The sequence below is a fragment of the Barbus barbus genome, assembly GCF_936440315.1.
Source record: "Barbus barbus genome assembly, chromosome: 16".
Lineage (NCBI taxonomy): Eukaryota > Metazoa > Chordata > Actinopteri > Cypriniformes > Cyprinidae > Barbus > Barbus barbus.
The window spans coordinates 1,585,656-1,605,000 of record NC_136744.1 but is presented as its reverse complement, the minus strand read 5'-3'; the positions used below and the strand labels follow the sequence as shown (position 1 = coordinate 1,605,000).

General features: G+C 42.8%; 2 protein-coding genes across 11 annotated transcripts in view; both read right to left on the bottom strand.

Annotated features, from left to right (window-relative positions):
* LOC306882059 (protein phosphatase 1 regulatory subunit 21-like) overlaps positions 1 to 10,948 on the bottom strand; it is a 54,600-nt gene extending 43,652 nt beyond the window's left edge. For 2 of the 10 annotated variants that reach the window (XM_079436494.1, XM_079436502.1), the window contains exons 1-9: positions 10,385 to 10,941; positions 10,147 to 10,215; positions 9,923 to 10,069; positions 7,791 to 7,892; positions 4,412 to 4,576; positions 4,049 to 4,107; positions 3,602 to 3,696; positions 3,455 to 3,507; positions 3,221 to 3,370 (exon numbers count right to left, since the gene is read on the bottom strand). In XM_079436494.1, the coding sequence (XP_079292620.1) occupies positions 3,221 to 3,370; positions 3,455 to 3,507; positions 3,602 to 3,696; positions 4,049 to 4,107; positions 4,412 to 4,576; positions 7,791 to 7,892; positions 9,923 to 10,069; positions 10,147 to 10,215; positions 10,385 to 10,444 (900 nt within the window). In that variant the 5' untranslated portion in view covers positions 10,445 to 10,941. Of the gene's footprint in view, positions 1 to 3,220; positions 3,371 to 3,454; positions 3,508 to 3,601; positions 3,697 to 4,048; positions 4,108 to 4,411; positions 4,577 to 7,790; positions 7,893 to 9,922; positions 10,070 to 10,146; positions 10,216 to 10,384 lie in introns of all 10 variants that reach the window. The other 8 variants (XM_079436496.1, XM_079436500.1, XM_079436498.1 and 5 more) reach the window with 8 other exon arrangements.
* A 6,820-nt stretch (positions 10,949 to 17,768) lies between these two features.
* The window catches only part of LOC306882398 (uncharacterized protein), a 40,242-nt gene continuing 38,665 nt past the window's right edge, over positions 17,769 to 19,345 (bottom strand). The window contains exon 9 of the mRNA XM_079436992.1: positions 17,769 to 18,396. Coding sequence (XP_079293118.1) covers positions 18,354 to 18,396 — 43 coding nt within the window. The 3' untranslated portion in view covers positions 17,769 to 18,353. The remainder of the gene's footprint in view (positions 18,397 to 19,345) is intronic.

Below are 19,345 nucleotides of genomic sequence, written 5' to 3'. Positions count from 1 at the left end.
CTTATTCATTACACTAGCACTTTTTCTAACAGTGACTAGCACTTACTCTATTGCTGCTAGTAACACATTTCACATTTTTGCCATTCCCTTCAATGGGGATCGGTCATTCAGATATCAACTATTCTGACTAGTGTTAAGTTAAGTTATGTGTATGTGTTACAGTTTTTTAAATGTCCATTTTTATTTTACTAGTAAGATTTTTTAAAGTGAACTCCACAGTGGCCATTCTGAGTAGTCATACAACCTTTTTTGACCTTAGAGTAAAAGAGCAGTGGTGACTACTATATTAAGATTTGTTACTAGTAACAATTACAACAGATACTAGTGTATAATAAATAAGTACTAGTATCTAATCAATACTAGTAATATTTAAAAAATACTAGTCAGAGTTGGAATACATACTAGTCAGAACTGAATAGTTGATATCTGAATGACAGACCCCCATAGAAGTCTATGGCAAAGATTACTAGTCACTATTGAAATACACTCACTGGCCACTTTATTAGGTACACCTTGCTAGTACCGGGTTGGACCCCCTTTTGCCTTCAGAACTGCCTTAATTCTTCACGGCATAGATTCAACAAGGTGTTGGAAACATTCCTCAGAGATTTTGGTTCATATTGACATGATAGCATCACGCAGTTGCTGCAGATTTGTCGGCTGCACATCCATGATGTGAATCTCCCGTTCCACCACATCCCAAAGGTGCTCTATTGGATTGAGATCTGGTGACTGTGGAGGCCATTTGAGGAAAGTGAACTCATTGTCATGTTCAAGAAACCAGTCTGAGATGATTTGAGCTTTGTGACATGGTGCATTATCCTGCTGGAAGTAGCATCAGAAGATGGGTACACTGCAGTCATAAAGGGATGGACATGGTCAGCAACAATACTCAGGTAGGCTGTGGCGTTTAAACAATGCTCAATTGGTACTAAGGGGCCCAAAGTGTTCCAAGAAGATATCCCCCACACCATTACACCACCACCAGCCTGAACCGTTGAGACAAGGCAGGATGGATCCATGCTTTCATGTTCTTTACGCCAAATTCTGACCCTACCATCTGAATGTCGCAGCAGAAATCGAGACTCATCAGAACAGGCAACGTTTTTCCAATTTTCTATTGTCCAATTTTGGTGATCCTGTGTGAATTGTAGCCTCTGTTTCCTGTTCTTAGCTGACAGGAGTAGCACCCGGTGTGGTCTTCTGCTGCTGTAGCCCATCTGCTTCAGGGTTTGACGTGTTGTGTGTTCAGAGATGGTATTCTGCATACCTTGGTTGTATCGAGTGGTTATTTGAGTTACTGTTGCCTCTCTATCATCTCTAACCAGTCTGCCCATTCTCCTCTGACATCAACAAGGCATTTTCGTCACACAACTGCGGCTCACTGGATATTTTCTCTTTTTCGGACCATTCTCTGTAAACCCTAGAGATGGTTGTTGTGTGTGAAAATCCCAGTAGATCAGCAGTTTTTGAAATACTCAGACCAGCCCGTCTGGCACCAACAACCATTCCACGTTCAAAGTCACTTAAATCCCCTTTCTTTCCCATTCTGATGCTCGGATTGAACTTCAGCAAGTCGTCTTCACCACATCTAGATGCCTAAATGCATTGAGTTGCTGCCATGTGATTGGCTGATTAGCAATTTATGTTACCAAGCAATTGAACAGATGTACCTAATAAAGTTGCTGGTGAGTGTAAGTACTAGTATCTAATGAATAAGTACTATTGTCTTTAATATGTTACCAGCAGCTAAAGAACAGCAGCAGTATCTAGGTCAGCGGAGAGTTCAGCTCCAACACTTATCAAACACACACCTGAAGCAGCTCATCGAGGTCTAAGGCTCACTAGAGAGCTAGAGGCAGGTGAGTTTGATCAGGGTCAGAGCAAAACTCTGTAGGACTGACGCTGACCACCCCTGGCCTAAAGAAAAAGCACTAGTACTTAATGGCATAGATACTATTAGCTAAAAAATCTGTCCGATATGCAAGATATTGAAGAGTCGTTACTGCATAATTAAAGCATGTTGTGGTGATGGACATCACTGTCCAGAGAGGAACTCTTCATCTGCTCACAAATACACTTATCATTAGATCATTTTCTGTACAATACCCGTTTAAGGTGCTGAATGCTTGAGCTAAATTCAGTCAATCAACACCATAATTAGCATTCAATGAGAAAACTGAACAAAATAGTTTTCTGACAGAAAGAGCCACGTCATCTCGCTTTCAGAAATGCACCCATATTTCAGCAACTGAAATCTGTTTGAAACAGTTTTGAAAAGCTGAAACGAAGCGGCGACTCTTGATTAGCGTTTCTCTGCTGGCGTGTATTGACTGTGCGAGTGTTTGTTTCACACAGCGTGGATGAACTACAGCAGGATGCAATGAGATATTTTAGTCTGCACGGTATTCAGAAATGAGATATACAGCTTTCTGATTGCAGCGCGTCAGTCACACTTGTCAGCTGAACTTCATTAACATTATTTGTAGCTGTTGCCATCCAATAATCACAATGTAGTATGTGACACTGGACCACAAAACCAGTCTTAAGGGTCAATTTCGTGAAACTGAGATTTATACATCACCTGAAAGCTGAATGAATAATCTTTCCATTGATGTATGGTTTGTTATGATAGGACAATATTTGTCTGAGATACAACTATTTGAAAATCTGGAATCTGAGGGAGCAAAAAAATCTAAATATTGAGAAAATCTCCTTTAAAGTTGTTCAAATGAAGTTCTTAGCAATGCATATTACTAATCAGAAATTAAGTTTTGATATTTATGGTAGGAAATTTACAAAATATCATCATGGAACATGATCTTTACTTAATATCCTAATGATTTTTGGCATAAAAGAAAAATCAATCATTTAGACCCGTACAGTGTATTGTTGGCTATTGCTACGAATATACCTGTGCTACTGATGACTGCTTTTGTGCTGCAGGGACAGATATTATTCTTTTAATATAAAATATTTTCTTCAATCTCAAATTATGTGAATTTTATCACAAAATTCAATCAATAAATCTGGTTTTGTGGCTCTGTAATGTGGCGTGGCAGATCACTATAGCAGCACGTGAAGTCATTTTCAGTTTTCAGCTCACTGAAACCTTTATTTTGGTTTCTGTGTTTTGGTAAAAAATGAATTTGGGTGCATCATTATTTTTTCCGTTTTCCATTAGCTGATCATTAAGTGAGCAGATGCATTCAGTGTCTACCTTCAGGTTGACGGGCGAGATGGCCTCGATGGATGAGTCCAGCGGGTAGATGTGGACTCTCTGCTCCATGTACGAGTGGAAGTTCAGCAGAGCTGAGACCAGATTCTGCACAAACCCTAGAGCCTGAGCCACCATGTCACGAGCCTTCAGCTGTATGCGCACATACACACACACACAATGTTACGCTGCTCTAACAATCACACTGACATCAAACAGCAGGAGGATCCCTCTCACCTGATGCCTTCTGTTGTGCAGAGGAACGTTCAGACTGTTGTAGTCACTCAGCTCTGCAGGAAACACAATACTCAGTGACACACATGACTAAACACCAGACACATGTGTGTGTGTGTGTGTGTGTGTGAGAGAGAGAGAAATACTCACGGGTGTCGTTGAAGGGCACTTTCTCCTGGATCACACTGCTGCTGTGCTTTAACTGACTGCTCACTTCACTCTGGTACTTCCTCAGCTGCTGCTGACTGACACACACACACACACACACACACACATCAGCTATTCAACATCACTGTCACAGCTATATGTAATGGAGGAGATATTTTAAAAGACATCAGAGTAAGATGTGACTGCTGATCTTCATTTAGACGCCCATATGAACAGGTTACGCCCATATGAACAGGTTACAGCACAGCTGTGCTTAGATCTGCATTGGTTCAGTGTGCTTTAATTATAATCCGGATATGGGATGCACCTCAGTGTATAAAATGGATCATACTACACAACAGAAACACTGTGCGTGTGAAGTAGGCGTCCTGAATCACAGGATCAGAGATAGTCCTTACAATGTAGTGATGAGTGAATGGATATACTCACCACTCTTCAGTTCTGATTCGACAGTCCTTGGCTTCTCTTTCCAGCGTCTGAGCCTTTACCTGAGATCATTAAAAAGACACGTTTACACCTTCTCATGAACATACACACATCCACATCAATCACATATCAGGAGCACCAGCGTTGGGTTAAAACAACGGTCAAGTTCAAGAAAACATGCCTTGAAAACATGTCATGAGGCCTAGATCAACACACTAGATCAGAATGAAAGTCTCCAGAACAGTGAGCTAAAAATCCATCTGTGTGAAAAGTGATTTAAGTGTTGTCTTGACGGTCATCTTGAGCATCTCGAGGCCCATTCCTAATGAACACAATGGGTTTGCAGCATGTGAATGTGTCCCTGACCTCCAGATGGGCTTTGTCGTTCTGCAGTTTCTCGATGGCGTCTGTGTATTTGCGGTTGAGAGCGTCGACGACGGCCTGATGCTGCTCAGACTCCTTCTCCAGCTGATCCAGCCGTGCTCTCAGCTGAGCCTCCTGTCGACGGTACTGCTCATCCGCTTCATAAAACTACAGACAGAAGAACAAAACACTATCAACAGCTGAACTCACACCGGTGAGCTCTGAAGCTCCTCATTCTGATTTTGTGTTTTTACACGTGCTAACACTACATGACTATCTGCATGATTGTTCTTAGTAATATTGTGTATATGGAGAAAAAGAGAGGACCAAGCACTGAACCCTGAGGTTCCCTGCTGCTTAACGTATGTGATTTATCTCCCTTTTGTCCAGCAGGGTGCAGGTGCTTTACACCGTGTCCTAACTACACGCGACGCGACAAGATTCCAGCGACAAACTCTTTGTGTGTCCACACCAGACGCGACAGAATCAATCAAATATCACAGCCAATCAGAAGCGTGTGTGGGCAGAGCCTCTCTGGAAGCACACTGCACTACGAAATGGATGGGTTTATGATCTAATTCATAAATATCAAAAAATGTTTACATTATTAAATGTACATACTGAGTGACTGATAGCATCTTTGTCATGGAATACACTCCTTGGGTCGCACTGAGTTCACAGTTTAATGTACATCTTTGCTTTAATTTATTTTCAAGATCTGTTGTTGCTTTCAGTATGGCTATAAGGTCACGCAAACTCACATTAGACGCGTTTAACTTTGAATAAAGTGCATAATCGGAACCGGAGATTATCTACTGTCATATAGTTTGTATGTTGCTGTTCCAGCCGCAACGTCATGGAAATAGAAACCGTTTCTAAAATAGAAATTTAATGTGTTGCCGTCACGGCTAGTTAGTACAAAACCTCCGATTAACATGGAAAAGATTTCTATCGTGTGTTGTGTGTAATTAGGACACTGTAATCTGAAGCTATTCTGCACATTCTGACCTAAGAAAAGGCAATAAAATTGACCCATCAACCTTGCTGATCTAAAATTAAATGAATCAAATGTAATTTGACATGAAGCATAATTTTTTTAATTTTAATAGTTAGTTTGTATAGGGGTCAGAACAGATGCACAATTCCACCCATTCTAAATCAGACGAGAGCTTGTGTGTGTGAAGCTAATTACTTTAAAAACAGTGACACTCCCACTTCACTGCTAAGAAACATCATGTAGTTTTTCTGTAACAAAGCAGTTTTTTGATAAAAGAGGGACAGTGTTGACAATGAGTTTCTCTGTTTAAGAATGTTTCTGTGTGTGCATGTGACTGTCTGTGTGATATGTACAGTGGGGCAAATAAGTATTTGATACACTGCTGATTTTTCAAGTTTCCCCCACTTACAAAGAATGGAGAGATCTGTCATTTTCATCGTAGGTACACCTCAACTGTGAGAGACAGAATATTAAAAACAAAATCCAGAAAATCACATTGTATGATTTTTGAATAATTAATTTCCATTTTATTGCATGAAATAAGTATTTGATACAATAGAAAAATAGAACGTAATATTTGGTACAGAAATCTTTGTTTACAATTACAGAGGTCAGACGTTTCCTGTAGTTCTTGAGCAGGTTTGCACACACTGCAGCAGGGATTCTGGCCCACTCCTCCATACAGGTCTTCTCCAGATGTTTCAGGTTTTGGGGCTGTCGCTGGGCAACATGGAGTTTCAGCTCCCTCCATAGATTTTCTATTGGGTTCCGGTCTGGAGACTGGCTAGGCCACTCCAGGACCTTGAAATGCTTCTTACGGAGCCACTCCTTAAGCCCTATTTGCACGGGATTAGTATTATCTGGGGACCATGTGTGATTTTGAAATTACCCCCCCACATCTGAATTTCGTGTGGTGCATTCGCACGGGATAAGCGAGGCCTGTGATTTTACTCAAAATTACTGACTTATCTCCGGATACCCGGATGTCAAGACTTTGAGAGTCCCGTTCTATGGTCCAGATGGATAAAAAGGCGCACAAGAAACAAAAACCTTGAAAAATGATATACGACCCGCCAAATGCTGGCCAAATCACAGAGATGCCGATTCAACCGGGACTAATATTATCACAGCACCTTGGTGTTCGGTGAAATATGGTAGGTCTTTTGTGGGGGTTGTTGCCCAAAATCTTGCGATACATGCCCCCATCCATCCTCCCCTCAATACGGTGCAGTCGTCCTGTCCCCTTTGCAGAAAAGCACCCCCAAAGCATGATGTTTCCACCCCCATGCTTCACGGTTGGGATGGTGTTCTTGGGATTGTACTCATCCTTCTTCCTCCAAACACGGCGAGTGGAGTTTATACCAAAAAGTTCTATTTTGGTCTCATCTGACCACATGACCTTCTCCCATGCCTCCTCTGGATCATCCAGATGGTCTTTGGCAAACTTCAGATGGGCCTGGACATGTGCTGGCTTGAGCAGGGGGACCTTGCGCGCGCTGCAGGATTGTAATCCATGACGGTGTAGTGTGTTACTAATGGTAACCGTTGAGACTGTGGTCCCAGCTCTCTTCAGGTCATTGACCAGGTCCTCCCGTGTAGTTCTAGGCTGATCCCTCACCTTTCTCAGGATCATTGATGCTCCACGAGGCCAGATCTTGCATGGAGCCCCAGTCCGAGGAAGATTGACAGTCAATTTCTTCCATTTTCTAATAATTGAAAATGGTTGTTGTCTTCTCACCAAGCTGTTTGCCTATTGTCCTGTAGCCCATCCCAGCCTTGTGCAGGTCTACAATTTTGTCGCTAGTGTCCTTAGACAGCTCTTTGGTCTTGCCCATAGTGGAGAGGTTGGAGTCTGATTAATTGAGTGTGTGTGTGAACAGGTGTCTTTTATACACGTAAAGAGTTCAAACAGGTGTAATTAATACAGGTAATGAGTGGAGGATAGGAGGGCTTCTTAAAGACAAACTAACAGGTCTGTGAGAGCCAGAATTCTTGCTGGTTGGTAGGTGATCAAATACTTATTTCATGCAATAAAATTTCAGTTAATTATTTAAAAATCATACAATGTGATTTTCTGGATTTTTTTTATATTCTGTCTCTCACAGTTGAGGTGTACCTACAATGAAAATTACAGATCTCTCCATTCTTTGCAAGTGGTTAAACTTGAAAAATCGGCAGTGTATCAAATACTTATTGCCCCACTGTATTTTGTACAATGATATCGGAACTGTTGTTTTAATGTTGTTTGAGATGACATTAGTAAGTCATAACATGCCATGAGAGTCCATGCATTCACTGTGTGATGAAGCTCATCAGAATTCCAAAAACAGTTCAAACACAGCCGGATGTACAGAATCAATCTGCATCACACACACACACACACACCTGGATGTGAAGCCGCTCGTTCTCCTGGATCTTCTTCTGCAGGTCTTCATCAAAGACGCTCTGTGTCTCCAGGCTGACCTGAGATGGAGAGTCACCTTTATTCTGTGCAAACACACAAAAACCAACAATAATGACCGATGATGCATGTTAAACGGTCTCGCGTGTCTCACGAGACTGAGAGATCATCTCATTTGCTCCCTGTGATTTCTAAAACTAATCCTAATCCTGTGGCTGGACAGTGAATGATGGAGAAAGAGCTCTTGATCGGCTCATTTATGCCTCATCAGCTCTGCGTATGTATGTGTGTGTGTGTTTGTGTACAGCAGACTAAGAAACATCAGTGAGGACTTCCCAATAGGCACTGCACAGAAAACAGACTAATAACATGCTAAACCATGCTTCAATAAGTGCAGAAGAGTTTCTGTGAGGTTTAGGAGATGGAACAGAAGTTGATGAAGTCAGTGAGTGTGTGTGTGTGTGTGTGTGTGTGTGTGAGTGTGAGAGTGAGGTGAGTGAGTGAGTGTGAGTGTGAGAGTGAGGTGAGTGTGTGAGTGAGCGAGTGTGAGAGAATGAGTGTGTGTGAGTGAGTGAGTGTGAGTGAGTGAGTGAGTGAGTGAGTGAGTGAGTGAGTGAGTGAGGTGAGTGTGAGCAAGTGAGTGAGGTGTGTGTGTGTGTGTGTGAGTGAGGTGAGTGTGAGCGAGCGAGCGAGCGAGTGAGAGTGTGTGTGTGTGTGTGTGAGTGAGCGAGCGAGTGTGTGTGTGTGTGTGTGAGTGTGTGAGAGTGAGTGAATGAGTGAGAGTGAGCGAGCGAGTGAGTGAGAGTGTGTGAGTGAGGTGAGTGAGTGTGTGTGTGAGTGAGCGAGCGAGTGTGTGTGTGTGTGTGTGTGAGCGAGCGAGTGTGTGTGTGTGTGAGAGTGAGTGAATGAGTGAGAGTGAGTGAGTGAGGTGAGTGTGAGCGAGCGAGTGAGTGTGTGAGTGAGGTGAGTGTGAGCGAGCGAGTGAGTGAGAGTGAGTGAGTGAGGTGAGTGTGAGCGAGCGAGCGAGTGAGTGAGTGAGTGTGTGAGTGAGGTGAGTGTGAGCGAGTGAGTGAGAGTGAGTGAGTGAGGTGAGTGTGAGCGAGCGAGTGAGTGAGTGAGTGTATGAGTGAGGTGAGTGTGAGCGAGCGAGTGAGTGAGAGTGAGTGAGTGAGGTGAGTGTGAGCGAGCGAGCGAGTGAGTGAGTGAGTGTGTGAGTGAGGTGAGTGTGAGCGAGTGAGTGAGAGTGAGTGAGGTGAGTGTGAGCGAGCGAGTGAGTGAGAGTGTGTGAGTGAGCGGGTGAGCATGAGTGAGCATGAGGTGAGTGAGCGTGAGTGAGAGAGGTGAGCGAGCGAGTGAGTGAGAGTGAGTGAGGTGAGTGTGAGCGAGCAAGTGAGTGAGAGTGTGTGAGTGAGCGGGTGAGCATGAGTGAGCATGAGGTGAGTGAGCGTGAGTGAGAGAGGTGAGCGAGCGAGTGAGTGAGAGTGAGTGAGGTGAGTGTGAGCGAGCAAGTGAGTGAGAGTGTGTGAGTGAGCGGGTGAGCATGAGTGAGCATGAGGTGAGTGAGCGTGAGTGAGGTGAGTGTGAGCAAGCGAGTGAGTGAGAGTGAGTGAGTGAGGTGAGTGTGAGCGAGCAAGTGAGTGAGAGTGTGTGAGTGAGCGGGTGAGCATGAGTGAGCATGAGGTGAGTGAGCGTGAGTGAGGTGAGTGTGAGCAAGCGAGTGAGTGAGAGTGAGTGAGTGAGTGAGGTGAGTGTGAGCGAGCAAGTGAGTGTGTGAGTGAGCGGGTGAGCATGAGTGAGCATGAGGTGAGTGAGCGTGAGTGAGGTGAGTGTGAGCGAGCGAGTGAGTGAGAGTGAGTGAGGTGAGTGTGAGCGAGCAAGTGAGTGAGAGTGTGTGAGTGAGCGGGTGAGCATGAGTGAGCATGAGGTGAGTGAGCGTGAGTGAGGTGAGTGTGAGCGAGCGAGTGAGTGAGAGTGAGTGAGTGAGGTGAGTGTGAGCGAGCAAGTGAGTGAGAGTGTGTGAGTGAGCGGGTGAGCATGAGTGAGCATGAGGTGAGTGAGCGTGAGTGAGAGAGGTGAGCGAGCGAGTGTGAGTGAATGAGAGTGAGTAAGTGTGTACTTTGCTCTTCTTGCTCTTGCTCTCAGACAGCAGCAGCTCCTCCTGCAGTAGCTCCACTCGTTTGGTCAGCTGCTGGTTCCTGAAGCTCAAGCTGTCCATTTCCTGCTCCACCTTCCTCAAGCTCTGCTCCTTCTGCTTCAGCTCATCCTGCACGCACACACACACACACATGTGAACACAGCCCCAGACCTTCAGCGCAGGAGCGGGCCAGATGTCACACACACCTTCAGGGAGCAGGATGCGGTCTGCTCGTCCACCACAGCCTTCTTCAGCACCTGATTCTGAGCTCTGAGCTGACACACACACACACAGCGGTCAATCACACCACTGCAGTTCACCAGAACACATTTAATCATTAACACACATTTGATAACTTCAACATTTGAAGATGAAATGACAAATGATAGTGTTTAAGAACCGACAGAAATCACTAATGTCTGATGATGATGATGAAGAGCTCACCTTTGAGTACTCCTGAGCCAGTTTACTGTACTTACTCTGCAGATCCGTCACATTCGCCATGATATCGGCTGTCAGATGTGTGTTTGAGTATATCTCGTGGATCTATGAGTGTTAGATCATCTGTCTGTTTATGAAGAAAGAGTCACGTGAGCAGTGACTGACTAACGTTACATCTGCGGCTAAAGCTAATGCTAAGCAGATATCTGCATCAAGCACAGCGGATATTTTACACAGACTTGATCAAAATAGCGTAATGTGTATCATATTTCAGTCTATGAGACATTTGATTGTTTTAACAAGTCAAACCTGTTAAAATCGTTCATTTGTTTTGATCCTTGTATCGTCTCTAGCCATTATCAGGCAGAATGACACCAGACACATCGAAATAACGCGCTGTAAATCACACTTCCGCTGTGAAACACTTCCGACAGCTAAACAAATGAAATGACATTCACATTCACGGATCTCTTATTTAATATCGCTTTTGAGCGGCTCTGTGGACATCAGCGACTCTATCACCGGACCGACCGATCACGTGATCACGGCAACGAGCGCACACCCTTCAAAATAAAAGCCCCATCATAAAATATCACATGAACATCATCCTCAACAATAATAATAATAATAATGTGACATTTATTGCGCTCGTCTTAAGACTATAATGGGAGAAAATAAACCTTTCAAAATTTGAATCAATTAAACCAATAGCTTAGCAGAATGATTCAGTGTTCTGAGCCGCTCGCTGCTGCCGCCTGCTGGTCAGATTCGTGTAAATGCAGCAAAAAAACAGCTTTTACATATTGCAGGGGCCCCCTGTCCCTCCTAGGGCCCTTGGAATTATCCTAACCTTCCTATCCTAACCAAATGTTTTATTGAAAGTGTAATCTATTAAATGTGTCAGTATGTGCATGTTATTCATGTGAAGGGCTTGTTTTGTTTGTTTTATCAGGCCAATAAGAGACTCTTAGGGTTTTAGGGTTACAAATGCATCATTAAAAATGCCTACAAATTTATAAAACTGATCTGAGTTGATGTGACATGGACAAGGACACTGGTTGGGTTCATGGAGATCACCATTGACATTTCTACACATTTCGGCTCCGTCCAAAAGCTCAGGCGGTGACTCTGCTCTCGACGGTTCCTCACGAAACTGACTTCTGAGGCAGCGGAGCGGTTTAATTACTACTACAACAACAACAGAGAGGTTTGGTCATAACTACTTCATTTCTCACCAGAAATTACATCAAATGTTGGTCAGAAACACACATTTATCTATCAATTTTTTATTTGACAGGGACAACAGACTGCCAAAAATCATGTTCCATGAAGATATTTAGTAAATTTTCTACTGTAAATATATCAAAACTTAATTATTGATTAGTAATATGCATTGCTAAGAACTTCATTTGAACAACTTTAAAGGTGATTTTCTCAATATTTAGATTTTTTTGCTCCCTCAGATTCCAGATTTTCAAATAGTTGTATCTCAGACAAATATTGTCCTATCATAACAAACCATACATCAATGGAAAGATTATTTATTCAGCTTTCAGGTGGTGATGGCTAAATGAAAAACTGACACTTAAAACTGGTTTTGTGGTCCAGGGTCACATATTTTCAAATGTAGCTTAAACTGTTCTAAGGTAGGACACTTTCTAATGTTAATTGGTCAAGTCAAGTCAATATTATTTGTATAGCGCTTTTAACAATGCAAATTGTGTCAAAGCAGCTTTACATCGGCTTGATATAGAGCTGGGCTTTATATCAGCTTTACAGTATTTAGACGGGGAAATAGTTTGTCGAAATAGTGTCATTCTCCTCTGGCCAGACAAAATCAGCAGTTTAAATCTAGATTAAAGCAGAATCAGATCGTGCAAAGGACTCATCTGGTTCCTGTGGTCTTGTCCCGATGGCCGTCTTGGAGACAGGGTCTTCACTGGGGATCAGTCTCTGGGGCTCATAGGTGTCCTGGCTGTAGAGGTCATCTCTAGGTGCTGATCCACCATCTGATCTGGATACAGTCTGGATCTGGGTGGCTACGGTGACCTCAGAATAAGAAAGAAACAGACTAATATTAGTGTAGATGTCATTCTTCTAATAATGTAACAAGTACATCAGGTGTTTTGGGAAGTGTTCCCGGTTCCGGTTGACCTAATTAATGCAGCCTAACAATCCTTTAATGGATTTGAATTATAGAAATGCGATAGTGTATTATGTGTAAGCCAGGTTAAAGAGATGGGTCTTTAATCTAGATTTAATCTGACAGAGTGTGTCTGTTACGTCTGTAAAGAGGACTCGTACTGGAACTTATTTGACTTTTTATTGTTCTCCTCAACTTCACTGAACTGCATCACTGAACATTCACATCACTGAACTGCGTGAAAACATTCTAGCGTCAACGTCATTGTTCGTTCCCAACTCTTAAAGTGACAGCGCTCTTTATCTCTTACTGATGTAACAAACACATGACTAATTAAACACCAGATTATAAATCAAACTAAACATGCAACATTTCCCCTCCCCTCCCAGGGAACTAAGTGTGAAAGGACGTTAAGTAGTCCTGAAAGCGAGCAGGCTGAGAGTGCGATCTGGCAGGCCTGCCTTGCGATGCTCCAGATGGTAGTAGGGATGTTGCTTGCGGAACAGAGGACATGAAGAACTAAGCAGGAAGCAAGGGAGCACAGTGTCTCGTGCATGATCTGCATCAGAAGGGCACTGTACTTTCCTAAGTCGACTGGCATGCCAACGGGAACCATCTGATAGCTGGAATGTAACCGGACCTAACTGCTTTTGTACCTGCTGGGGCTGCGACCAGAAAGTGTGGAGCTTGTTTTTCCGGTGGGACCGCATACAGTCCAGTGGGGATATTCTGGGAATCCGTGCCTTTTTCTTTGCATCGAATCTGTACCGTGCTTTGAGCTGTTGTTCACGTACCCTGGCTTCCACCACAGTGTTTCCATCATAAGAAGTAGGAGGGCAAAGTCTATGCACTCCAGCTCTCGCCCCAGCATCAGTTTGGCTGGTGACACCCCAGTGGTGGCATGCTGAGCTGCTCTGTAATGTAGAAGAGTCTGAGACAAGGCCTCATTGAAAGAGCAGCCTTGTGCCAAGTGGGCTCTCAGACCATTTTTAAGCGACTGGTTGAATCGCTCTACGCCCCCATTTGACTGTAGGTGATAGTAAGCTGTTCGTATGTGTTTGATGCCTTTGCTTTGGATGTAGCTGGTAAACTCAGCAGACACTAGTTGAGGGCCATTATCTGTCGTCAAGGTCCTAGGCAGGCCCCAACGGGCAAAGAGCAACTCCAGGAAGTCAATGATGGAAATGGACGTGTCAGAGCCCACTGAAGTAACCTGCAGCCACTTTGAACGTAGATCATAAACTACTACAAGGAAACGCAGATGATGGGGCACGTCATGGAGTTCACCGCAGATGTCCAGCTAAATGTGGTCCCAGGGTCGAGTTGGCCAAGGCAAAGAGCCTAGTGGCGGCGGAATTGGTGGGCCTGTTTTCCCGCTTACAAGACATGGAGCACGGTCCCGAATAAGCTGTTCGATATCTTTGTCCAACCCTGGCCACCATACAAGATCCCTACAGCGCTGTTTTAATTTGACTATGCTGAGATGGCCCTCATGCGCCATGGTCAGCACTCGTCCTCTGAGTTTAGCAGGGATAATGGCGCAGTGTCCACGGGCCAAGCATGTGTCATTCCAGCACGACAATTCGTGTTTCACTCGGGCATACGGCTGGATATCTGTCGCAACTTGAGCTGGCCAGCCATTCAGGATATACTAACTGACAGCAGATAGTGTGGAATCAGCAGCAGACTCCTCTGTGAGTTCCTCCAAGGACACAAAAGCTGTCAGGGGTGCATGCACTAGTTGAACAAGGTCCCTGTCCTCAGCCACCTGACAGGAGGCAATGGGAGATGACACAGAATGGGAAAGCAAATCAGCCACCACATTATCTCTGCCTGAGGTGTATTGTATTGTAAAGTCATACTGCTGGAGACGGTCAGTCCAACGGTACATTCGCAGTGGTTTGTGACCAGACCCAGAAGGAGACATAAGTGCACTCAGGGCTTGGTGGTCGGTTCGAAGGGTGAATTTTCGGCCATAAAGGTAGGCATGCCAGCGCTCACAGGCCCATACACAAGCCAGAGCCTCCCTTTCTCCAGTTGAGTACTTTTGCTCAGTCAGGCTGAATGCATGAGAAGCAAAAGCCACAGGCCGTTCAATGCCATTCTGGAGTTGTGAAAGAAAGCGCCAGCAGCAGTTGCTGAAGCATCACAAGTGACCAGTGTGGGGCAGTCAAGGCTGAAGTGTGCCAAGACAGGTGGGCTTGTCAACCCTTCAGGTCATCTGCATTGTTGGGTCTGGTGTCTCTCATCTTCCTCATGACAATACCCCATGGATTCTCTATGGGGTTCAGGTCAGGAGAGTTTGCTGGCCAATCAAGCACAGTCACACCATGGTCACTGAACCAGCTTTTGGTACCTTTGGCAGTGTGGGCAGGTGCCAAGTCCTGCTGGAAAATGAAATCAGCATCTCCATAAAGCTTGTCAGCAGAAGGAAGCATGAAGTGCTCTAAAATTTCCTGGTAGATGGCTGCGTTGACTGTGGACTTGATAAAACACAGTGGACCAACACCAGCAGATGACATGGCAGCACAAATCATCACTGACTGTGGAAACTTCACACTGGACTTCAAGAAACATGGATTCTGTGCCTCTCCACTCTTCCTCCAGACTCTGGGACCTTGATTTCCAAATTAAATGCAAAATTTACTTTCATCTGAAAAGAGGACTTTGGACCACTGAGCAACAGTCCAGCTCTTTTTCTCCACAGCCCAGGTAAGACGCTTCTGACGTTGTCTCTGGTTCAGAAGTGGCTTGGTAGCTCTTTTCCTGAAGACGTCTGAGCGTGGAGACTCTTGATGCACTGACTCCAGCTTCAGTCCACTCCTTGTGAAGCTCTCACAAGTGTTTGAATCAGCTTTGCTTGACAGTATTCTCAAGCTTGTGGTCATCCCTGTTGCTTGTGCACCTTCTCCTACCCAAATTCTTCCTTCCAGTCAACTTTGCATTTAATATGCTTTGATACAGCACTCTGTGAACAGCCACACCTTTCAGTAATGACCCTCTGTGACTTACTCTCTTTGTGGAGGGCGCCAATGTTCATCTTCTGGATCATTGCCAAGTCAGCAATCTTCTCCATTATTGTGGTTTCAAGGAACAAGAGATACCCGGAATTTATACTGTAGGGATGGTCATTAATTGAAACTCAAATGTAAATATTCTAATATTTTGAGATACTGATTTTTGACTTTCATGAGCTGTAAGCTCCAATCATCAAAATTAAAACAAAATTTTTTTTGAAATGTTTTACTTTACATGTAATGAATCTAAAATATACGAAAGTTTCACTTTTTGAAATAAATTACAAGAAAAAATGAACTTTTTCACGATATTCAAATTTTTTGAGATGTACCTGTACACGACCAAAAACTGTTCACTTCTGCTTCATCTCCTCTATTAAAGAGGTGCTGTCGTCCTGCAATTATCCCTGTGCACAGAAGTGTCCATCAGTGCAAGCTTTCACCAGATGAGTAAACTGAGATTGGAGCAGACTGTACCGAGCACGACTGCAATCCAGACTAATGATTCTAATGACACTAATTAGTCTAGTGCTGTGAAATCAGTCTGTGTTTGCACTGCTTGCGTGTGCAATGCTCTTCACTCAGGAAACATGGGAGTTTTCTGGAAACTGAGCATGATCATGTTTCGCCAGGACAGACATTTGAAGGGATTTGAAGGGAATAAATATTTTGGCTTTTCTATGCCCAGGTAATGAATCAAACATCACAGTTTGTCCCCATTTACCAGAGAAAAAACCCTCTGCCTGTGCTATATTTATCTGACTCTGAACTCTTGCAAAGGACTCTTTGGATGCAGTGGTGCTTTGGTTGAAATTAATTATTTTTCAGCATTTTCTACATTATTGTTTTTGCTATTTTTCAGTGTAAATGCCAACTGTCTTTGCTTTAATGTCATTCAGTCAATATGTTTAGGGGCAGTCGTGGCCTAATGGATAGAGAGTTGGACTTGTAACCTGAAGGTCGTGGGTTCGAGTCTCAGGTCCAGCAGGGATTGTAGGTGGGGGAGTGAATAACCAACACTCTCTCCACCCTCAATACCACGACTGAGGTGAGACCCTTGAGCAAGGCACCGAACCCCCAACTGCTGTTTAAAATGTGAACGAAGCAGATAAAGGGAAGGAAAATAGGAAATCCGGAGTACTTTACATAAAGAAATATGTAAGTGTGGACAATTAACAGAGTTTAATGATACTGCACAATGACACTGAGCACCTTCTATATATGTTATTATTTAAAAGCTGCTTGTGATAGGCTTTGGTTCATCATGTGACTTTCTCATCACCATGTGCATTTGGTGGTTATCAGTGTATTTCAAAGGTACAAAACAGATTTCAGTACTTCAATAGGTTGGTATATTAACATTATATCAGTTGATGAAATTACGGTATTTAACTGTAAATTTAAGTTAAAACTGTAAAACCTAAAATGTTGTTACCGTATTTTTTACGGTAGAATTCCACAGCTGCCAGTTTTTTACAAATTTTACGGAATTGTTTTTACAGTGCACACATGAGAAAATCAAGCCAAGTTTCGTCATAAAAAGGCAAATGAGTCAAATTAGTTGTAACACACAATACATACATTTGTCCATACCTCTGCATTTTCTCTCAAATAGAGTTTTGTATTTGCAAATCACTTTGAGTTTGTTTGAAAGTCTCGTTTTTCTTTGCAAAGCAGATTGTGTTTATTTGCAAAACTGGATTTGTTTGTATAATTTGGTCACAAAATTCGCTCCATAGTTTAATGATACTGCACAACGGTTGTAGTCAAAATGCTAGTGTTATAGACCCAGAGATGATAGCGATCAGATGAAGGAAACTAATGCATAACTAAAGTAACAAACAGGAGCACAAATGAGCATCTTCCCCCACAAGGAACTTCAGTCTGAGGAGGTTCAAGTGGAGGTATGACTTAGCATTAAAACATATAATACATTAACTCAAATAAATACATAAACTTTACCTCAAATAAAATTAGTTTTTTACGATTTTTAAATATTTGAATATTTCATAGTTGTCAAAGCAACTTCTCATTTTCATTTAAGTACTAAAATAAAATAAAAACTATATAGTCTTTTTAAAAAAATTATAAAAAAAGCATACAACACAACTACTAGAACTGTAACAGAATATGAGGGAGTATGATAACACTGATGAAATGTAGGACTGCAGAAATCCTCATTTGGTTGAACTTCCTCCAGCCAGAAGAGCTCAATAATCTCACACAGTTCAGATTGATCTAGAAGCTTTATTCGTTCTCATTAACATCTCAAAATGCATTCAGAGTTCAGACAACAGGACGCGTTTCATTCACAGTTATTGGCATGGCAAAGGCTGCTCGCTTTAGCAATCGGTCCAGAGATAGATAGATTTAAATACAATAACTTCTGTTGAGGAAGCTTCATGTAAACGTGTTCATCCAGAGATGATCCTGCAGGGGAGCTCAAATGTCTTGATATCTAGAAAAGTTGCTAAGATAGCCGAGTATGACAGAGAAACTCCAGTCAATCAAGTAAAATCACAGTCATAGGAACTAAAACACCACAAAAAGCCAATACTGGTACTCTTCAACTTCCCTCATTAAAAAAGAAAGCAGACCTGAAGTGCATTTCATTTTCTGAAGGATCAAAACTTTGTTTCTCAGACATTAAACAAGATATTTCATTTATTTAGCAACCAGTGTTTCACAATCAGTATCAGAGCAACTTTATGAAGATGCGGTCATGTGAAAGAACCGAAGAATGAAGAAAACAGACAGACAGAGACAGAGATAGAGCTGTAGATGACGAGTGGAGATCAGAGACACCCCAGAATCACTCTGACTTCTTCTTCGCTCCAGGAACCTTGGCCTGAATCCTGAGACACACACAGAGTCCTTTGGAAGTTACTTTGACTCCATCACCACTGATAACAGATCACTCTTCACTGTAATCTACAAACAAGCATCTCCTGCTAGCTGCTTTGAATAAACGTCAGTTTGATTAAATATTAATTACCAAATCACACTGTGGGACTCAGCGTTGAGAGGCTGTGCATCAGACTAACCCACAGCATGTACTCAAGATGCTTCTTTAACATGAGAATCGGTGGATGAGCTACTGTATGCTGAGGACTGAGGTACACCTGGGGCCCGTTTCAGAAAGGAGGTTAAGTGAAAACTCTGAGTATGTTAACCCTGAAATGAGGGAAACTCTGGGTTTTCCGTTTCAAAATGGGAGGTTTGTCAAACCCGAGAAAGCAGGGTAAGTCAAGCCCGTTTCTGAAAGAGAGGTAACTTATACTCCGAGTCAGTTACCGTAGTAACTTACTCTGTGAACCTAACCTGGTCGGGAGCAGGTTTTCTTCGGTAAACCCAGAGTTTCTTTCGGTCTCCTCCCCCTTTTTATATTGTTAGCGAAGTTTAAATACCTTATTCATTCATTCATGCTGCAAAACTGATTTTCTTACAAAACTGAGTATTTTTGTCTTATTTCAAGTACAAATATCAAAAAATTCTTAATATGCATCTTATATATGAAAGATTGTCTATATTTACTCTTTTTTTCTGGGGGATTTTCCTTTTAAGTGCCTTTTACATAAAACAAGTAAAATTGTCCGCCATAGGGTAAGAAAAATAATCTTAATGCAAACGGAAACAAGAATACTTTTAATTTCTTACCCTATTGGAAGATAATTAGCAAAAAAGAAAAATGCACTTTAAAACATCGGAGATGCAGAGCACATTATAAGTCCACTGTATGCAGATTCTAAGGAAAGTGTGCATCCCTCTCACACCCATTTTGAGAATTTTTTCCTGGGCACAAAT